This window comes from Dendrobates tinctorius, unplaced genomic scaffold, assembly GCF_039654945.1.
Source record: "Dendrobates tinctorius isolate UK_male_01 unplaced genomic scaffold, ASM3965494v1 ptg000070l, whole genome shotgun sequence".
Taxonomy (NCBI): domain Eukaryota; kingdom Metazoa; phylum Chordata; class Amphibia; order Anura; family Dendrobatidae; genus Dendrobates; species Dendrobates tinctorius.
This window is the reverse complement of record NW_027361738.1, coordinates 26,583,619-26,606,631: the sequence shown is the minus strand read 5'-3', so window position 1 is coordinate 26,606,631 and position 23,013 is coordinate 26,583,619. Positions and strand designations below refer to the sequence as shown.

Below are 23,013 nucleotides of genomic sequence, written 5' to 3'. Positions count from 1 at the left end.
TCTAAAAAAGGACCTGTCTGCTCTACTGAACTTACAGGCAGGTAGTTGCTAACTACCTACTTGTTCTGCCTACAACCGATCTCTGACGGCTCAGAGTGGTCACGTGCGCTTCCCTAAAATGTCCCCAGCCAATAGCTGGATGACTCCTACTATTTCAGGCACCTCCTCCAGCATGGAGGTGCCTGAGCAACATTGTTTGTATGTCTAACACGCTTGCTAGTTCTCAGGTCCCAGTACTTGTATCCTGTATACCTGTCCTGCTTTTTAGCCATGCCTGCCTGTTTATTAGCCGTGCCTGATGGCACCTGTCTACAGAGATACCTGTTGTGTCCAGAACTGATACCAGTATCAGTTCATGTGTCAGCTACTGTTCCAGCCGAGCCTGTCTAGACTTGCCCAGTCTGCCATCCCAGCCTCCAGTCCCTTGGGGGTCAGCTGCCATCCTCCAGAGGTCTGTAGTGGTGTAACACCTGGTTCCACCTCCTTCATCTCTCCTCGGATCACGGTATCGTCAGCCGCCGTGTATCCTGTGTCGGACTTGGTGAGGCACCTAGTTACGCCCCTCCAAGCTTTCCTTGACCCACGGCATAGCGGTTCAACCACCCAGCCAGTTACAATAAATTATATACTTTAGAAAATAGATGAAGCTGCACAAAAAGACATGAAAATGACATCAGATATGAGGTCACACCACGAGGCCAGTACACAGCATGAGTAATTATGCTAAATTTGACAATCACTGAATAGTATAATGAGGTATATGAGCAAAATATAGGTATAGTGTGGAAAATATTAAGCAATAAACGATATGTGTTATGTAATAAAGATACAACTCCAGAGTATCAGTCTAAATATAAGAAAAACCTATAGCGCTCATACTGTGGGTACGGAAAGTACAGGGTGGGCCATTTATATGGATACACCTGGGTTGGGCTATTTATATGGATAAACCTAAATTAAATTGGAATGGTTGGTGATCTCAACTTACTGTTTGTGGCACATTAGCTTATGGGAGGGGGAAAACTTCAAGATGGTTGGTGACCATGGTGGCCAATTTGAAGTCGGCCATTTTGGATTGCAACTTTATAAATGGCCCACCCAGGTGTATCCATATGAATGGCCCACCCTGTATTCAGACCCCTTTAAATTTTTCACTCTTTGTTTCATTGCAGCCATTTGGTAAATTAAAAAAGTTCATTTTTTTTTTCTCATTAATGTACACTCTGCACCCCATCTTGACTGAAAAAAAACAGAAATGTAGAAATTTTTGCAAATTTATTAAAAAAAGAAAAACTGAAATATCACATGGTCATAAGTATTCAGACCCTTTGCTCAGATACTCATATTTAAGTCACATGCTGTCCATTTCCTTGTGATCCTCCTTTAGATGTTTCTACTCCTTCATTGGAGTCCAGCTGTGTTTAATTATACTGATAGGACTTGATTTGTAAAAGGCACCCACCTGTCTATATAAGACCTCACAGGTCACAGTGCATGTCAGACAAAATGAGAATCATAAGGTCAAAGTAACTGGTCAAGGAGCTCAGAGACAGAATTGTGGCAAGGCACAGATCTGGCCAAGGTTATAAAAGAAATTCTGCAGTACTCAGGGTTCCTAAGAGCACAGTGGCCTCCATAATCCTTAAATGGAAGAAGTTTGGGACCACCAGAAGTCTTCCTAGACCTGGCCGTCCAGCCAAACTGAGCAATCGTGGGAGAAGAGACTTGGTGAGAGAGGTAGAGAAGAACCCCAAGATCACTGTGGCTGAGCTCCACAGATGCAGAAGGGAGATGGGAGAAAGTTCCGCAAAGTCAACTGCAGCCCTCCACCAGTCGGGCCTTTATGACAGAGTGGCCTGAGTCCTGACGGAAGCCTCTCCTCAGTGCAAGACATATGAAAGCCTGCATAGAATTTGCTGAAAAACACATGAAGGACTCCCAGACTATGAGAAATAAGATTCTCTGGTCTGATGAGACAAAGATAGATTTTTTTTTTGGTGATAATTCTAAGCGGTATGTGTGTAGAAAACCAGGCACTGCTCATCACCTGCCCAATACAATCCCAACAGTGAAACATGGTGGTGGCAGCATCATGCCATGGGGGTGTTTTTCAGCTGCCTGGACAGGACGGCTGGTTGCAATTGAAGGGAACATGAATGTGGCCATGTACAGAGATATCCTGGATGAAAACCTCTTCCAGAGTGCTCTGGGCCTCAGACTTGGAAGAAGGTTCACCTTCCAACAAGACAATGACCCTAAGCACGCAGCTAAAATAACAAAGGAGTGGCTTCAGAACAACTCTGTGACCATTCTTGACTGGCCCAGCCAGTGCCCTGACCTAAACCCAATTGAGCATCTCTGGAGAGACCTGAAAATGGCTGTCCACCAACATTCACCATCCAACCTGACGGAACTGGAGAGGATCTGCAAGGAAAAATGGCAGAGGATCCCCAAATCCAGGTGTGAAAAACTTGTTGCATCATTCCCAAGAAGCTCAAAAGGGTGCTTCTACTAAATACTGAGCAATGGGTCTGATTACTTATGATCATGTGATATTTCAGTTTTTCTTTTTTAATAAATTTGCAAACATTTCTACATTTGTTTTCTTTCAGTTAAGATGGGGAGCAGAGTGTATATTAATGAGAAAAAAATTTACTTTTTTAAATTTACCAAATGGCTGCAATGAAGCAAGGAGAGAAAAATTTAACGGGGTCTGAATACTTTCCGTACCCACTGTACCAACGTAATCACTAATAGTGCTATATGGATATACCACAGGCAGATCTGTACCTAGCAATAGGTTGAGCCCCACACTCTGATATATGTTTCACTAAAGCTTTCTCAGGGAGCTCTGGGATTTTGCAACACATAAAAGTGTAATTCCATACCTAGCTAGACATGGGTCAATGGCTTGTGCAATGTTATGTAATTTTAGTCCTCTTATGTGAGATTACCTTCTGTGACAAGTTAGCAAGATAGTTCATTGTGAGACATGTAGATTACCTTGGTGCATCTGTATGTATTATATGTCATTCAGTAAAAATATAATAACTTTTTTATACTTATATACAAACCTTTGGGGTCTGTATTATGTACTTCCTGATCACTGAGGCTCTGACAACTTGGACGCCCATTGAACTAGGGCCCTATGTGAATGGAGTGTTGGCTGATCATGTGCACTACTTGCACTCTGCTCAGCTGATCTCTCCACAAAACGGCGAAACCTTACCCCTTGGACCTCAGTCCAGAGCCTCTCACCTAGCCAAATCAGTTCTCATACTTTGCATTAACGAGAGCCAATAGCCCGAAACACCATGTCTGCAAATTGAGATTCTTGTTTGGCTATTATCCTAAGTCATATTCCAAGACTCGTTAAAGGGTCGATTGTGACTTGTAGGATCGCTACTACCAACAGGTGGTGCTATAGCGTTCTAGTCCTCTTTCTCGCTCTGAAGAGGCAATTTGCACAGCTGATCTTGGACACTCATAGAAGAATGGGGCGGTAGTGGGTATGATTGACCTCAGCTTCATTCACATAGGGAGCCTGGTTCTCGTGGTCAGTGGGGATCCCAAAGGTCAGACCCTCAGTAACTGGGAGGTTAACCCGTATCCTATAAATAGTCTCATGTTTGAAAATTATTCCCTATCTCTGTAAGCCATGTTGTACAGTTTAATAGTAGCTTTATTAGTCACCTGTTCTAATACTCTAGGAGAGCGTGGAACTTAGTCTTCGTTTCTGAAGTTAGTGCTGTGCAGGCAGTACAGAGTGTGGGAGTTTTGTGCTCCTCATACATTACAGTTACGAGTAAGAAATCATATCAGGCAGGACTTATTCTAAATCAATGTAGTAGATATGAATTAGCTATGAGAAAGTGCTAATTGTTAGACTCGGGACTAATTGTCAGCAAAATGGATCCAATATTTTGCTGTTGTGTTGTTTTTGAAAGAAATGTATCCCCATTGGGCCTTGCAGGACTATTTACTGTAAAATTTGACTTTCTACCCTCTCCATGTATCACCTATCTCCGGTACCGCTATAAATGAACTGTTCAGCCAGATACTCCATACCTGTTTGTGTTTACATGCACGTTGAGCAGATTTCTATAGCCAAGTTTATTTTCTTTGGAACTTGGCCACTGCAGATTGTCGTATTTGGACGAACGACAGGACTGGGAGGAAGTTTTGGGACAGAGCAAAGAATGAAAAAAATAGCAAATATGGCTTTGTTTTTTGGCATGTATGCAGAACACAAACAGAAGGAATCTATCACGGCTCACTCTTCCGATGCTGGAGGGAAATGTCACAGAAATTTTACTTTGTGTGTTTTTCCTACAAAGCTTATGAGCACTGGCAAGTTTTAGAACTTTTCTAGAATGTATGTTCCCATTTATTGTTTTGAGCAGGCACTTAGTTGAAGAGAAAAGAAATGGTAAACAACCAGTGAAAGAAAACTAAAGTCTTAATTGAAATATTTTATTTGATCTAAGATTTAAGACTTCAGTCTTCCCTGGTGGTCCAAAGCAGAGTAGGGGGGTTCATGTCTGTCCGGAATAGGAGAGAACAATGTTTGCTTCCCTGGTGGTCTAGGTTTTCTTTTGGAAGAGTCAATTTCAGGTTCCCTGTTGGTCTACAGTAGTGGAGGTGTTGATGTCTGGATCCTTGGTGGTGTAGGTTAGATGTCTAACAGGCTTAAAGGGCACCTGTCACATTGTACATGCAAGTCCAATCTGTGGACAGCATGGTGTAGAGAAGGAGGAGCTGAGCAGAATGATGGTTTTTATAAAAAAAAACAAAAACGTATAACTTGTATTTCATTCATTGAAATCCCTGGTGTCCAGTTGGCGATCCTACTCAGAGATTGACAGCTATCCACGCATGCACAGTCATATAGGAAAGCTGACAATCACTGAATTGGACCGCCCACTGGACTGCTATGCATACAAACACCAGGGATTTCAAAGAATAAAATACTCATTTTACTGAAACTTTTCCCACAAAAATGCATCTCCTCCATAACACTCTGTCTGCAGATCAGACAACATTTCCAACATAACAGGTTTCCTTTACTGCTCACATTCATATTAGGTGGCGGTCGACCAAACAATCAATCGGCCGACACCTATCTCTCGCTAGTCCCCCATACACAGGAACACTTGTCACCCGCCGAGCTTTCCTGTGTTCTCTATAGCAGATGAATAGCAGCAATGTTAAGAAGGGACCAAAGAAAATAGAGAAAAAAACTCTCATTTTCTACACCATAGTCTTCAAACTGCCTTATGTGGATCCATTAACTTTTTGCAAAATTAGAGATGCTCATTGTTTCTACTTTTTACACCTTTTGTACTTTTTTCTTTTTAGAGCTAAAGACGCATGATTCATTAAATGTCTCACGCAACTTTATAAAATTTACACAATAATTTCGGGCATACGAAACCTTAGTCCAGGAAGGAATGGAATACTTATGCCTCAAAATTTTGTGACTTTGTAAAAAAGTTGAAAATGATAAATCAATGGCAAACATTCGATTACAAAAACCAAGCCCAAAATGGTGAACAGACAAAAAAACACACAACAAACAAACCAGTGAAAAAATACTTTAAAAAGATGCAATTTAAAATAATGTGTTCATCACAAAAAAGAAAAACGAGACAAAAAAATAGGCACAAATTTATCACCCGGGTGCTGAAGTCTCCATCTATTTTTTCAATTGGAGAGCTGCTTCTATTTTTGTCATTATTGGATAGCTGAAGGAATTTCTCTGTCTAATTTCATCGGAAGATTGATTTTACATAGAATAAAGGATTTGAATAATATACCTAAAATAATTTCTGAAGGAGTATCAGAGGGGCACCGCAACAAGAAGAACCGGTACCTGATTCACTAGCAACCAGGACTCTAGTAGGGGCTGTTCTCGATGAGAGAGTCGCTGCCAGACTCCTCTTACAGCACAAAACAAAAGGAATAGCTGTGGAAATTCAACAGACTGGATTCTGGTCTCCTCCAACATCATCCAAGGTTTTGGCCACCTTTAGTCATGCCTGTTGTGTCCTGTCATGCCGACAGGAAGCAGCATTTCATGTGCTCCAGGATTCATTCCTGCCCTGCACCGATCACACAGATCGATGCTAGTCAGGGACAAAGAATCCGCTAGTCAGGGACAAAGTTAGGGACAAAGTCAAGGAAAAAGAAGCCATCTCTTCATTTAGAGCAGCACAAAATGGGACCCCATTCTGTAGAGAACTATGAGTCTCATGGAGTGATAGAACAGACACTCAGTTCTCCTTGTTCTTGCCTTGACATAGATCCGTGTAATTGGTGCGTGGCAGAAGGCGGTAGATAGTTCTGGTGTGTTACACATTTCTAGCTTATCCTGTGATATGCCGTAAGTTTTTGGCATGGGAATACAGCTATAGATAGCAATGTATAGGTCAGACATGACTCACAGGTTAAGTTCTGCAGGTCGGATGCCCAACATCTATCTGCACAAAAATATAGTTTTGTCAATTTGGTGTGGCTGTTGCCAGTAGTAGATCTGTCACTAGTTTTGACATCAGTGGAAATAAGAAACAAGGACATATCTTTGGATTGGTGGTGCTCAAAAAGATTGTCAGGAGAAATGCAACCAATAAAAAGCAAACATTGTGATTCAGGCTACAGCGCATTTCAGATGCAGGCCGTGACCTTCTCAGATAAAAAATAAAAAAACACTGCATCATATTTTACCAATGCTGTTACTTATTCCATACCTCCCAACTTTTGAAGAAGGGAAAGAGGGACAAAGGCTGCGGCGCGCTCAGCGCGTCGTGGCAAATTTTAGGCCACGCCCCAACCACACCCATTTTCACAACTAGTCACACCCATGTCCACGCCCAACTGCACCCATTTAGCACTGCTCATCACACTGACTGGTACTGAGGGCACAGTGGCTGGCATTATGGGCACAGTGGCTGGTACTGTGGGCACACTGACAGGTACTGAGGAAAAGAGAGAACAAAAACAGAGAGAGGATAAAGAAAACAGAGAGCGAGAGAAAGAAAGGGGAGCGAGAGAGAAAGAACAGAGAGAGAAGAAAGGACAGAGAAAGAAAGAGGGGAAGAAAGAACAAAGAGTGAAAGAAAGAACAGAGAGAAAGAAAGAGGGGAAGGAAGAAAGAAAGAACAAAGAAAAAGAGAGGGAAAAGAAAGAACAGAAAAAGAAAGAACACAGAGAGAAAGAGGGGGCAGAAAAAAGAACAGAGAGAGAAAGAAAGAGGGGAAAGAAAGAACAGAGAGAGAACAGAGAAAGAAAGAACAGAGAGAGAAAGAGAGAGGAAAAACAGAGAGTGATAAAGAAAGAGGGGAAAGAAAGATAGAACAGATAGAGAAAGAAAGGGGAAAGAACAGAGAGAAAGAAAGAGGGGAAAGAAAGAAAGAAGAGAGAGCGAGAAAGAAAGAACGAAGTAAAGTAAGAAAGAGAACACAGAGAAAAAAAGAAAGAGGGGAAAGAAATAGAAAGAAAGAGGGGAAAGAAAGAACAGAGAGAGAATGAAAAAAGAAAGATTAGAGAGAGAAAGAAAGAACAGAGAGAGAATAATAATAATTTTTATTTATATAGCGCCAACATATTCCGCAACACTTTACAATTAAGCGGGGATATGTACAGACAATAAATTCAATACAAGTTAAGACAATTTAAACAGTGACATTAGAAGTGAGGTCCTTGCTTGCAAGCTTACAATCTACAAGGAAATGAGGGGGGGACACTAGGTGAAAAGTGCTTGTTATTTCAGGTCTGGCAATTATAATAAATAGGGATTTTCATATAAAGCTACATGATCCGGTCATCAGCTCGTGCAATAGTCAAGTATCAAGTGCAGCTATCGTGTGCATGGAGGGTGTGGAGACAGAGAGACAGAAAGAAAGAGGGAAAGAAAGAAAGAAAGAGAACAGAAAGAGAAAGAAAGAGGGGACAGAAAAAAAGAACAGAGAGAGAAAGAAAGAGGGGAAAAAAAGAACAGAGAAAACAGATAGAAAGAACAGAGAGAGAGAAAGAAAGAGGGGAAAGAACAGAGAGAGAAATAAAGAGGGGACAGAAAAAAGAACAGAGGGAGAGCGAAAGAAAGAAAAAGGGGAAAGAAACAAGAACAGAGAGAGAAAGAAAGGGGAAAGAAAGAATAGAGAGAGAGAAAGAAAGAATAGAGAGAGAGAGAAAGAAAGAGAAAGAAAGAACAGAGAGAGAAAGTAAGAGAGGGGAAAGAAAGAACAAAGCGATATAGAGAAAGAGGGGAAGAAAGAGAAAGAAAGAAAGAGAGGAAAGAAAGAACAGAGAGAGAGAAAGAAAGAGGGAAAAGAAAGAAAGAACAGAGAGACAGAGAACGAACAGAGAGAAAGAAAGAAGTAAAGAAAGAGAAAGAGGGGAAAGAAAAAGAAAGAGAGAGGGGAAAGAAAGAACAGAGAGAAAGAAAAAAAGAAAGATTAGAGAGAGAAAGAACAGAGAAAGAGAAAGGAAAAGAGAGGAAAGAAAGGACAGAGAGAGAAAGAAACAGAGAGAGAAAGAAGGAAAGAACAGAGAAAGAAACAGAGAGAGAAAGAAATAAAGATTCTATAAAGATACTATAGCAGCCCGGCTCCCATTGTAATGCCCACCTGAGCCTCCCGATGCAGGACATATCATGATCCGCTCACATGGACGACATCCCCGATTCCAAGGCGATCCCGCTGTCTGCGCTGTCGGAGGAGGACATGGTGATGGATCTGAAGCATTCCCTGAAGTGCCTCCATGGTTCTGTCACAATCTCCTCATGAAATTACCTCATTTCCGATCAGCTTCCAGCACAACACTTCCGGTAGAGTGTCATGTGCGAGTTTTAAAGTGCTCCTCAGGGCTCCGCTGTGTACTCCTGTGTCCGCGGGAAAAGCCCGCTTTGTATGCCTCATACACACTTGGCTCCGCTCCGTACATCCCGTACACACACGGCTCTGCTCCACACACCCCATACACACACGGCTCCGCTCCGCATACCCCATACACAAGCAGCTCCGCTCAGTACACCAAGTACACACACGACTCTGCTCCTCACACCTTGTACACACACGGCTCCGCCCCGTACACCTCATACACACGTGGCTCCGTACACCTCGTACACACGCAGCTCCGCTCCATACACCTCATACGTATATGGCTCTGCTCCTTACACCTCGTATACACGCGGCTCCGCTCTGTACACCTTCTACACATGCGGCTCCACTCCGTACACCTCGTACACAAATGGCTCCGCTCCGTACACCTCGTACACATACGGCTCTGCTGCATCCACACTGTAAACCCCTCCTGACCACACACAGAAACTTTACCTCATCCAGCACCATGACAACCAGCACAGCAGAGTCCTGCAGAGTGCAGACACGGAGGCCCCGATTATGTGACCCCTGACTCCTCCCCTCCTGTGACCTCATCACAGGTCCTATGCACACAGCCACAGAATAGCCTAGGACGTCATTGGAGGCTGTGGTGGCTCTCTCGGAGGACGAGGATGGGGTTGGTGCATGGGGGGCGTGGCGGCTCAGTGCAGTATGGGAAAAATAGAGTCCCGGGCGGGACGCGGGTGGGGGGTAAAAAACGGGACTGTCCCGCGAGAATCGGGACGGTTGGGAGCTATGCTTACTCCTTGTGGTAATATTTAGCAGGGCTAGTTTTTATACACAGAATAGATTATAGACCCCATTCATCCTTTGCAGGTTAGTTTTTGAAGACCCATTTCTTGTATGTTTTGAAGTGTTCGTTGCTGTTTTGTGTGCATAATTCTTCAAAGTAGTGCACATGGATCATGTCTTTTGTGCAAAGTCAAAAATTATTATTTTTTGTCTTTAACCATTTTTCAACTTTTTAATATAAAAAAATGCACATTTTGCAAAATTGCACAAAATATTCTGGTGCACATAAAATTATTCCAGCGTCCAGGGTTGGAGGGTAATACTGGAGTACGTTTGTGAAAAGTTACAAATGATGAATTAGATTAGGAGAAACCATCTGGAAATCCTAAACCTCCACACACAATGGCAAACTAAAGGGACTTTAAAAAAAAAAAAAGTGAATATGACGCAAAAAAAGAAACCTGAACAACTGGTTACACAAGAGCGATCCAGTAATTTGTAGACCTGAAATCACTGATATTTGTATCTCAAATTAATTTGCATCAGTGATATCTTATTCATTGAATAAAATCAGCATAAAAATAAAAACTACAAAGGCCAATCCGTTATGTATTCTCGTAAGTGGTGAGATGTCAGCTGTCAGTGCAGGGGTTAAGACGTAAGTTTTAACAGCTGTATATTATTCAGCGCTCATTGAGAGAAAATAGGAGGAACTTTCTCTCTCCTCGTCATCAGGAGAATGAGATTATGGAAACTTGAGGCTTTTATGTTCTCGGCTTGCAGACAAGTTGTAAATACATGAAATTCTTCAGGCCGCCCACACAACAGTGATTATTTTCCAATCAAGAGACATTGAGGTGTGTCACTGAGACGCAAGTAACCAGTCCATCTGGCCTGCGAGACCAGCGGTATCTACATGGTTTGGGGGGACTGATAATGTTCTATATACAATGTTGTGCAGCATCTTTTTAGCATCTCTTCGTTACTTTTTTTTTTGCACGCTTCACACTTTAGAAAAACAGAACTTGGAAAAAAAAAAAAATACGCTCCCAAACATACCCCCATTGACTTTAGTCTTCAATGCAAGTGTGAACCTAGCTTTACTTTTCGGTTTACTTAATTTTTTTTCTTAGGCCTGGGTCACATTGGCAGCTTTTCTATTGGCCAAGTGAAATTGCACTATGACTTTAATTGGGTCCATGGCACAAAACTGATATATGCTTGCCTGTTTGACCCCTTAATCGTAGAAAGAAAAGCATCTTTTTTTTATCTGGAAACCTTTATTCAGCTGATGTTTTGTCATTTTTCGTTAAGTAACTGTACTTGACCAAATATAAAACCACAGAAAACACACGTAGGCCTCAAGCACACATTAAGTATTTGGCAAATTTTTTTTTACCCCAGTAATTTTAAGCCAAAATTAGGAGTGGTGACTAGAGTTGAGCGACTTTGGTCGGATCGGGTTTTGTGAAACCCAACTGAAACAAAATTTGAGTCAGATGAAACTGGTCCGACTAGGGCATTCATCCGCTCAATGCCGACTTTTATTCCCCATTGACTTGCACTGGGGTCGGGTTTCGGACGAAACTCTGACTTTTTTTGCCCTAGTCGGACCAGTTTCATCTGACTCAAATTTTGTTTCAGTTCGGTTTCACGATACCCGATCCGACCAAAGTCGCTCAACTCTAGTGGTGACGTGTTTCTATTGTACTTTTCCTCTGATTTGTCCCACTGCTGGTTTTGGCTTACAAATACTGAGCTAAAAATACTGTGCAAATACTCAACTTTTGCCCGTGGCCTTAAGGTGTGTGCACACGCTGCGGATTCTGCTGCGGTTCTGCAGCGGTTTTGGCCACTGCAGGTCCGCAGCAGTTTTTGTTGAGGTGTACAGTAACATTATTCCCTATGGGAATACAAAACAGCAGTGCAGACCTACAAAAACCGCGTGGCCAAATCCGCTCTTCAATCCGCAGCGTGTGCACGTATCCTTAGGGTGTGTGCACACACTGTGGAATGCTCTGCGGATTTGTCCGTGCAGATTTAGTAAAATCCGCAGGTAAATCTGCAGGTCAGAAGACCTGCGGTTTGTCTGTGGATTACCCTGCGGTTTTGCCCTGCGGTTTATCATCTCTACAATGGAGGAGATGGCAAACAGCAGCGGAATCCGCAGAAAGAATTGACATGTCTTTTTCTTTCTGCGGATTGAAAACCTCAGCAAAACCGCGCGGTAAAATCTGCACCGTCTGCACTGCGGTTTTCGTTTTCCATAGGTTATAATGCTATTGCAGGGCCAAAACCTCTGCGGATCCGCAGCAGAATCCGCAGCGTGTGCACACACCCTTAGGGTTCATGGAGACATCTGTGTTCTGTGTTTTCACTGATGGAACGCATATTCATTATAGACTATGGGAGTGTTCACACCTCCGTCTTTTTTTTTCTTGTGGCTCAACAGCATCTATTCAAATCAATGGGTCCATGAATAAAAACAGACAGCACACAGATGCTTTAGGCATCAGTCATCTGAGTGCTGTCCGTTTTTTTAGCGTTTAGTGTGTAAGAGAAGCCTGGAAAAAATAATAAAATTAAGACCACACTGATGGTAAAAAATGGCACATACACTAAAGACAGATGGTAATCTGAGCTTAACACATATGAGAAATTTTCTTGTTTTTTTTTCTCGTATGTGAAAAAGACGGTAGCGTGAATTTGTCAGTAGTGTGAATTTGTGTGAGCATGGCGTTTCATATGCCATCCTTGCTGAAGTGATATGCAGACAAATTAAAGGTGAGGGCCTTTTAGGCTGTGTTCACGCAATGCATTTTTTGCCACTATTTTCCTAAAAAATGCATAAAAAAATTAAAAATACAGCGTTATTGATTTTTCAAAAAATGTTAGCAAAAAAATCACTTGCATTGTGTAAACTTAGACTTAATATACTTGACAAATTTTGAAAAGCTGGTGTGCCACAAGTGAAAGACTTCTGCTATCAGTGTCTGCTGAAAATCCTGGTAACTATGTTGGCCAGTGCCTTTTCTTTTCTCCCAAACTCTGCTCATTGTAGATATGTGATGTATAGAATATAAAAAATATAAAAACAGACGAGAGCTGCTTTTATAGGCAGGATTGTATGAATAATAATGGATTTTTCTCGGTGCAGACGACCATATTTTCGGTCTGAGTACGATCCGACAAAACATCAGTTCGCACTCAGACCAGTCTTATTCTATGGGATCGTGCACATGTCTGAATTTTTCCTTGAACTGAATTTGGCCGAGGAAAAAATTGCAGCATGAACGGTTTGCCTCCGATATTCGGATCGCTCTCGGTTATGCAAGTCAATGAATCCATGGAAAAAATCAAACTGCTCGTATGGCATCTTCACGTACTGACAGAATGTAGAAGATGAAGAAATTAGATTATTTTTTTTCCATCTACTTTTCATCCGAGAAAATAGGATCCCACTCTGATCAGCATAATCGGAGTTTCTTGGATAAGAGAAAATACGGTCGTGTGACCTTAGCCTGAGGGTTTATTCACATGACCGTATTTTCTGTCCAAATCTGCATGGGATCCATTTGGATTTCTCAGATTTTGCTTTCCTCCTATGCATTGCAAAGCGTGAGATTCACCACGAAAATTTGGAGATGGAATTGAGATGTTGCAGATTTCAAAATCTGCACCACGTGTCAATGTCTACACAGAACATTTTCACCACGTGCGAATGAGATTTTTAAGAGCTCATATACGTACGTACCCACTACTACATTTTTACACACACAAACCTGTAGGAAGAATATTCCCCCAAATTTTCTGTGTGTTTATTTACTCCAGAGCTGCTCATTTTGACCTGTAACTAACCTGTGTGGTATCTTCTCCCAGCAGGACGCCCGGATCAAGTTTGAATACAATGGAGAGAAAAGGTAAGCGCTACAATATTCTAGGTACAGACATTTTGGCTAATAACACAGTGCCCTAAAACCTTGCCATTGTGCCTGGTACTTTCCATAGGAAATGCAGAACGGGCGCAGACAGGTTTCTAGCCATTGTGATACAACTCAGTGTGTGACTCAATACCAGCATTATTCATTAGGTGCAGTTTAGTTATATGGAACGTGTGTGGATTACACATTCTGCAAATATGAGCGGCTCAGTGGTTAGGACACCATCAGCAAGGAGTTTGTATGTTCTCCCCGTGTTTGCGTGGGTTTCCTCCGGGTTCTCTGGTTTCCTCCCACACGCCAAAGACATACTGATAGGGAATTTAGATTGTGAGCCCCAATGGGGACATTGCCAATAATGTCTGTAAAGCGCTGTGGAATTAATGGCGCTATATAATTGAGTAAAATAAATAAAATATTATCCAAGCCTGAGAAGATGTAGATATTCATGTATTTTAACCCTCACAAGATCTGAATGACCCTATAGAACGCAACACAAATTAGGAGAAGAAATGTAGTCCTCTGACTCTCTCAGCCGTGCAGACTTAGGGTACCGTTACACCTAGGGATGCACCAGCGATCCCGACTAGCGACATGACGCTGTCAGGATCGCTGGTGCATCGCTAGGTGGTCTCTAGTGAGCTGCCACACAGGCAGATCTCACTAGCGACATCGCTGGGGACGGGGGTCGCTACTTACCTGTCAGACGCGGCGATCCTGCGTCCTCCCGCCCGGCTCCACACGTCGCTCGTCGGCGCCACAGGAAGCGCAGCAGGAAGTGGCTGACGAGGAATGGTCCAGGAGCTTCTCGTGCGATCAGCGATAACCAGCGGGGGAGCCGGTCGGAGGTAAGTATCACATGCAGTGATATCGGTGACTTTACAGCGATATTGCTAGCGATATCGCAGTGTGTAACGGGGGCTTTAGGCTTCGGTCCTGTACAGATTTACACAATTTTGTAGAGCTACTCCATCCTCCTATCTATACAAAATCTTATCAGTAACAGCCGCCATCTCCTATCTCAGGAATGTGATAATCTGTCTTCACCGAATACAGATTTTACTTCTCCAGAATTGAGAATTTTGATAATTGGTCAATTTTGGCAGAGAAATTATTCTTTCTGATGAGATATATTATTAGAAAGCTGCTTATTTTCCTCTGTACTATTGCTTTACGAAATAGAGTAACCGTTGTTTTAATTTTTAATGCTTCGTGCACCTAATCCTTTTTATTTCATTTCTCACCCCAATCCCTATCTGGTCGGCCTCCCTTTTATGCCAAGGCCCAGTACGGCCTCTCTGGAAGAACAAAAAAAATTTCAGTCCAATATCTTGCATGCCAGATCCTTAACCTCCCCAATAATCATTTGTCCAGGGCTCCCATACATATTAGATTGTCATTATTGGCGGGTTCGGACGACATTAGTCTAATGTGCGTGTGGTGCTGTAGGATTGTAGGATCCTTTTGCCACTGTATAGATGAATTCTCTTTATTAGTAGCAGTCCTGATCAGGAGTTATTGCCCTGCGCAGTCTGGTTATGATACATCTTATCTTAGACGAGCCTAATCCGCAACTCCGGTGACGATACAGGGTTATGGCTGATCTCGGTGTAGGTAGAAGTTATAAGGTGACAGATGATGGCAGACGTCTCGCTGTCATCATTTCACTGCAGAGGAGGTGAACATGCTATTATCCTGATCCTGTGCACACAGGCACTTTTGAAGCCAATTTTTTTTTTGGCTGCCAATAGAAATATTAGGGGACACGTCAAAGGGGCTAGGGTTTAGGTCCCAGCCAATCCAACCAGTCTTTGCTTTCTGAGTTATTACGCAAACACTTGTGGTTTATCTGAACTGGTAAAAACAAATGAGACATGCATATGGTTACATTGGAAAATAGGAAAAGGCTAAAATAGTCACAGTGGAAAAGTGCAGCCGGTTTGCCAAATCTACCCCTTGAGGTTTCTGTTGCTGGACATCAATATAACAAGAGATTTAACATGTCTCAGCCATCAGACGGCAATACGTCTCACTCAGGCACATAAGACCTAATAACACTTCCAGGGAATTATGGAATTAGTTACAAATGATCTGGATGGAAATAGAGGCAAATGTGAGTCATCTACGGAGAGCACTGATCAGGGGCATGGCTTGTACCGGGTCCAGCAGATTCACAGTCCTCTGTATCTAACTTCACCAATTTTTACAATCTATTGATTCTCCACATGATCACTTAGCTGAGGATGTAGTAGTCTTAAGACACACAGGAGAGAGATCAGATATTAGAAGGCAGATGGAAAACACTTTGTCACTTCCATCCCCTTTCATATAAATGTATCCTGTACTGGAATGTTTGTTTCCCTCTTCTTTTTTTTAATCCCAAAATGGAGAATAACCAGTGGACACATGAACAAGGGTTATAGAGATAGTTGTATATTCTGCAGCATTGCACACAGTGGTCAATCAATCTCTTTACATGAAGGAGCTAACAATTTAGTTTTCTTATTCTAGGGTTAATTTTGTAAGAAGACTACTAATCTATTAGCATGGTTTTTGGGGGAAGCGTGGGGCGAAGGGGTGCAAAGGAGAAACATACAAACTACATGTTTATTTAGATTTGAACTAAAAAGCCCATTTATGGATGTCGATAGGGCTAACCGCTGGGATAACGTAGCACCCAAACTCTATGCAAATTGTGTGTGCTTATTCTGGATGCACTTACATAAGGCAGATATTCTTTTATGGATTTATTATGTTAGGCTAAGTTCACACTTCGTATTGACAATACATTACTCCATTTGTCTGTTCCTAAAAGCGGAACAGAAACAGAGTAATGTGTAAAAAAAAAAAAAATCTGTTGTGTAACTGATGCAAACAGAAGCAGAGGGGCCCCTTGATTATTACAGCGTGTGTCTGGGTTCCGCTTTGTGTCAGGTTTTAGAATGGAAGAAACAGTTCTGCAAGCTCTACTTTCTGGAACATAATGGTGACCCAAATGGACCCCTAAATAATCAATAGGGACCATCTGCTCCCATTTTTATCATTTTTATAGTTAAATTGAATCTGTCAGCAGGTTTTTTTCTATGTAATCTGAGGACAGCATGATGTAGGGGCTGAGACACTGACTTCAGGAATGTGTCACTTATTAGGCTGTGTGCTAGTGTTTCCACACAATAAATGCTTTACCACCAGAGTATTGTTAATGCCCAGACTAGTGCCCTTGTGCCAAGTGGTCTGACCACGCCCCCTCCTCTGATAAGCAGCTCACTGTCAATAGGCAGTGTACACAGAAAGCTGTGGTGTGGGCGGGGTTAGCTTTCTGAGCTCTGCTGCATCAAAAAACTCTGTGTCACAACTGCTGCATTCAGTAACCTAAATGACACATCACTGGAGTCAGGGTCTCTTTTCCTACAATACACTGCTTTCAGGTGAGATAGCAAAAACCTGGTGACAGATTCACTTTTTAAAAGTGTGAACTTTTATTTATAAAGTGAAAAATGTTCCAAAAAAAGTTTTGTTTTTTTTCTTTACTGAATAATGACGTTTAATTCTGTATTAATTTTAAAGGATGTTGAATAGAATCTCATTTTATTATAATTTTGATAAAACTATTTTAATGTTACTGATATCTGGGCTTATTTTTCCTTACACCAGGATCATTGAATTCAGAAGGCCAGTAAAACTTAAGGATGTGCTGCAGAAAGTTACTGATGTATTTGGGCAAACATTGGACTTGCACTATGCAAACAATGAGGTAATGCCGGCTTTGTTTTGATAGATTCTTGCATCCCAGAACGCTTATTATGTGATGACTTCATGCTCTATGTTAATAATGCTGCAGGACTAGCATACTGTCTATCACATAGTGCCTCTCTGGGGGTGACACAAGTGAGAGATCTGGTGCAGCTGATTTACCGTACTACATGGACTTAATTTCTGGACCTCTTGGTGCTAATTTTATGTGGGATTTTTTAGTGCATTTTTCTGGTGTTTGGAGGTCTATTTTTCTAATAAGAAGCTCTTATATTACTAAAAATCCAAGTAATACAAGTTTATAATATGCTCATTAAAAATCCTTACCGTTTTAGCTTTCCCTGTAGACCCTTGACACCCTGTTTCTCTGCCCCCATTTTCCTTGTAGATAAAATACACATGATCTAACCTGGCCTGTTTCCATTAAAGGGGTTGTCCGGGCTTTTCACATAATCTCAGTACATATCTGGGCTGCAGAATTATGACAATAAGTAATTTACTTTCTGTCACTAGTTTGCACGGTTTTCTAGATATTCTTTACAGAACGTCCAAGAGGGGGTGTGTTATGGCATTGAAATGAGAACTAGTCGTAACCTCCTACTCTACTCCAAACTTGCCCTCTATAGCAACAACCCCACCCTCCATGGCTACAGGCCCTCCCCGTCCACATGAAGCCCTCATCACACAGTAACAAATCCTCCCCCTCTAGCAGCCTCAGTGCAGAGAGCAGACCACCCAGTTGCTCCTCCCCCAGACACACACTGAACAGTGATCTATGGAAAGTGAAACTAGTGAGGAGGGAAAATCGTCCTGTATTCTGGGTCACTCCATGATTACAATACATAACTCATTATCAGTAATTCCTTCCCTCACTGTCCCAGGCTGCTGGCAGCAGTGAGAACAGACTGTGTGATGGCCAGTGATGGGGGTCTGCAGCTTCTAATCTGCACAGGGGATGTCAGTCACTGATGTAATCTGTTGTGTGACAAAGCCTCTGCTGTGTGAATGAGACAGCTCTGTGTCACTGATGTCTTCACACAGCAGCAGCTTTGTTGCAGTGTATGTGCGAAGCTCCACCAAACTCCCAGCAAGCAAGACGTCCTAGGATACTGATCTTTTAGGAGTGCCCCATTGATACCCAACAGTGGCCATTGCACAGTGGTCGAACTGCTGTAATAACAGCCACATCTGAGTTATACAGTACTGTCTGCAATCACCTCCAGCAGGTATTTATAATTAGATAATGTCAAAGGAGCGGCATTTACTTTAGCTGATGGCGGCCATTACACAACCATTTACCAATCCGCTAGAAGCCAATTGGTGGTAATTTAATAGCCTGTTTAGACAAAACGATCGTAGAGAAATCCACAATTTTCTTAATATGTAAATGAGCTGTTAAGATCTATGGGCTGGACATAGGTCTCCCTGAGAATCTGCCTCCTTTGCTTATTTTAAATTTAAGGGGGCGTTACCAGTATGATTCATGTAATGACTGACAGACTGCTCTCCTGATCCTTGTCTCTCACTGGTAACCCCACCTTTTATTTAAAATAAACCCATAGATCTTCACAACCCATTTATATATTAAGAAAAACGTGGATTTCTCTAGAATAAGATATCTGATTGTAGATATCAAGGTATAATTTTATTCAACTTTCTATGTCCTACATGCTGTTAACGATGGGTGGATTATTCTGCTGACAGATGCCCTTTAAGCCTTCACTACTGTAACATGAGACCTATTTTACCAGTTTGTTTTTTTTCTGGCAAAAATACTACTTTCTGGTCACAATGCTCCTGTTGCCCACTTACAGATTACGATCTATTTCCTATCTTCAGGTATGACCTGGTAGTTGGACATTAATTGATGTGACGGACATGATTAAATAATGGTGCTATAATATCAGCACAAGTCCCACAAGATATAGCCTTTCCTACCGTGTGCGGTCGTAGTCCTGATATTAGCATTTGTGCTAGATGAGGACCCTACTAACACCTAATGTTCTGCTTGTTAAAGAGAACCTGCTCGGTCAGATATCGTTATTAAAGGGAATCTGTCACCTTATTTTTGGGCTATGAGATGCGGCCACCGCAGGGGATTATGTACAGCATTCTGTAATGCTGTAGATAAGCCCCCGATGTAACCGGAAAGATAAGAAAAACATGTTAGATTATACTCACCGGGGGGCGTGGTCTGGTGCGGTGGGTGTCGCGGTTCGGTCCGGCACCTCCCATCTTCTAGTGATGATGTCCTCCTTCTGACTTCTGCCACAGCTCCTGTGCAGGCGTACTATATCTGCCCTGTTGTGGGCAGAGTAAAGTACTACAGTGCGCAGGCGCCGGACCTTTTTGACATTTCCCGTCGCCCGCGCACTGCAGTACTCTGGTCTGCCCTTAATAGGGCAGATAAAGTACGCCTGCGCAGGAGCCGCGGCAGAAGTAAGGAGGAGGACGTCATCGCTAGAAGATGGGAGGTGCCGGACCGAACCGCGACACCCACCGCACTGGACCACGCCTCCCGGTGAGTATAATCTAACGTGTTTTTCTTATCTTTCAGGTTACATCGGGGGATAATCCACAGCATTACAGTTACAGAATGCTATAGATAAGCCCCTGATGGCGGTGGCCGCATCTCATAGCCCAAAAATGAGGTGACAGATTCCCTTTAATGCAGACATAGGCCCGAATTCATCAAAGCGTTTGTGCCCAAAAAATTGCGTAAAACCTTTGAAAAGGCTCAACATATGGCGGCTATCGCAATTCCCCAGCCAGTTTCTTCCTGCTTTGCTGAAATGGCGGGAGCTGGGGTGTGACGCCACTGTAACTGCTCCGGATACGCCTGTATTACTGAAAGTCGCCAGCTTGCTCCTGGTTGAAACAAAGTTCATATTTTCCCGAGTGCCGCACTTTCAGTACAGTGGCTGGGCACCTCCGTAATGCTATTAACCTGTGCATTAACCCTGTAATTGCTGATTTATAGCGTTATCAGACCTGACAGGTTCTATATAATATTGGCTTGAAATGCGACAACATGCATCAGCATTTTGGTACCAAACAATGGTGTAAATACTAGATGGATTAGAGTTAAAATATCAAGTTCTTATTGTCTACATACTGGATAGAATTTGGAAATCTGCCCTGTAATGTGTATTATCTAAAAATAATAAAAGTAGTAATATGTTCTGTTCCACTTGCAGCTAATTGTACCCCTGAAGTATCAGGACGACCTGGATAAAGCCATAGAGCACATGGATATGAATCCATCTCACAAGAGCTTGAAGATATTAGCAAAAGCGCCAATTAAGAGTATAGTAAGTAAAGTCCAGTCTCTCATTACCATTTAATCTTTTGTTAGAATCTTGAAATTTAATGTGGTTATTTCTGACTTTTATATCCAGTTTTGGGAAAGCTGGATGACAACTAATATGGACGCCATTGCTTAAAACTCCAAGGTACTAATGCCATAATGAAAATGTCTTTTACTTATTCCATAACTTCCAGTTTCTACAACCTGTCGGACCAAAGCACCATCACGACATGAAGTTGTCAAGGTCTATGGGAGACATTCTGGGTTCCCTGTATAAGGATGCTGGAAAGGCAAGGAAACGTTCAACCGGTAAAAAAAAAACATCTTTTCACACTTGAAGCATTCATTATCTAACGACCTGTCTATCTTCTAAACTGCTTGGCGTAAATTAGTACACACCCTTTGAAAAGTAAGATTTTAGTCAATACCTCACCGAATACAAGAACAATTTGCAAAATTTTGACAAGACTGAGATTCATAGAACAATTTTTAATCAATAACATGAAAGTAAGATCAATCAAATAACTTTCATTACAAAATCTTCAGTTTTACTCAAATTAGTTTCTGCAAAAGTCAATTCACCCCACATACAAAATACTAAATATAGTATTATTTATGACCTTCATGATTTTTAAGGACAGGACCAAGTATTCAGGGCATAGAATGTACAAGTTGGTGACATATTACAACATCTATAGATTTTCCATTCTTCAAGAACAACCTTTTTTATAGCCTGGATGCTGGATGGAGGGTGATGCTCAATTTGTCTCTTCAGAATTCCCCATAGGTGTTCGATTGACTTCAGATCAAGAGATATACTTGGCCGCTAAATCACTTTCACCCTTTCCTTCTTCAGAAATGCAAAAGATCATTGTTGTGTTGTGGATCATTGGAATAGTGCACATGTACCAAGGGCACAGAGTGATGGCAGAATCTTGTCTCTCAATATGGAGTAGTACATCTGTGAATTCCTTTATACTATTAAAGGAATGTAACCCCTCAACACCAGCAACACTCAAGAAGCTCCATATAAGGACATTGCCACCACCATGTTTCACTGTAGGCACCATGTATTTTCCCGCATTTTTTTTCTCCCCAACAATAGTGCTTCACAGATGCACTGCTCTATGTTGAAAAAGCAGATGCTATCATCACTTTGTGCCCTTGCTAGAAGTGCATTTTTTCCATAAATAATCCAAAACACACACATGTTGAATTTCTGATGAAGAACAGGGTGAAAGTGACTCAGTGACCAAGTATGTCTCCTGATATGAAGCCAACAGAACACCTGTGGAGAATTGTGAAGCCCCAATCGCTCTTTCTTATAGCAAGTCAAGTTTTCGAACAGCCTTCCTAAGTCCTTGCCCTGTTAAGTGATGTAATAGGTCTTGCATCATTGACGAATAATCCATCAATGCTGCTGAAAAGCAAACATTTGTGCATTTCGACCTCATTCATTGCACTGCTAGTCTGACATGGCAACTTTCAACAAGTAACAACCACACAGACAACCACACAGCAATGCTTAAGGATTTCCCAACCTTGGAAATCCTCAGTAAACTTTTGTTTAGGTTTGGATGACATCTAAAAATGTTGCATCATAGTTTTACTTCCCGGTTTCATCATCTAAAATATAAATGGCTATCATTTACAATGCTTGGCATAAATTAGTACACTCCCTTTGAAAAGTAAGATTTTAATCAATACCTCATTGAATACAAGAACAATTTCCAAAATTTTGACAAGACTGAGTTTCGTAGAACATTTTTTAATCAATAACCTGTAAGTAAGATCAATCATATAACTTTCATTACAAAAGCTTCAGTTTTACTCAGACTAGTTTCTGCAAAAGTGAACTCACCCCACATAAAAAGTACTGTATTTTATATGACCTCCATGATTTTTAAGGGCATCAGTAAGTCTTCTGGGCATGGAGTGTACATGTTGGGGATATATTGCAACATCTATGGTTTTGCCATTCTTAAATAACAACCTTTTTATAGCCTGGATGCTGGATGGAGGGTGATGCTCAACTTGTCTCTTCAGAATTCCCTATGAATGTTTGATTGAGTTCAGATCAAGAGATATAATTGCCGACTAAATTACTTTCACCGTGTTCTTCTTCAGGAATTAAACAGATCATTGTTGTGTTGTGGGTCATTGGAAAAGTGCACATGTACCAAGGGCACGGAGTGATGGCAGAATCTTGTCTTTTAATATAGAGTAGTACATCTGTGAATTCATTATACTATTAATAAAATATAACTCCCCAACACCAGCAACACTCAGGAAGCCCCACATAAGGACATTGCCACCGCCATGTTTCACTGTGGGCACCATGCATTTTTCTGAATTTTTTTTCTCACAAACACTGTTGCTTCAC

At 41.8% G+C, this 23,013-nt stretch overlaps 1 protein-coding gene across 7 annotated transcripts in view; it reads left to right on the top strand.

The window, feature by feature from the left end:
- Positions 1-23,013, top strand: part of LOC141095471 (mitogen-activated protein kinase kinase kinase 3-like) — a 154,330-nt gene that overhangs the window by 100,249 nt on the left and 31,068 nt on the right. For 2 of the 7 annotated variants that reach the window (XM_073581484.1, XM_073581485.1), the window contains exons 4-7: positions 13,512-13,552; positions 17,225-17,324; positions 20,521-20,634; positions 20,825-20,939. In XM_073581484.1, coding sequence (XP_073437585.1) covers positions 13,512-13,552; positions 17,225-17,324; positions 20,521-20,634; positions 20,825-20,939 — 370 coding nt within the window. Of the gene's footprint in view, positions 1-9,615; positions 10,541-13,511; positions 13,553-17,224; positions 17,325-20,520; positions 20,635-20,824; positions 20,940-23,013 lie in introns of those variants that run through there. The other 5 variants (XM_073581489.1, XM_073581488.1, XM_073581487.1 and 2 more) reach the window with 5 other exon arrangements.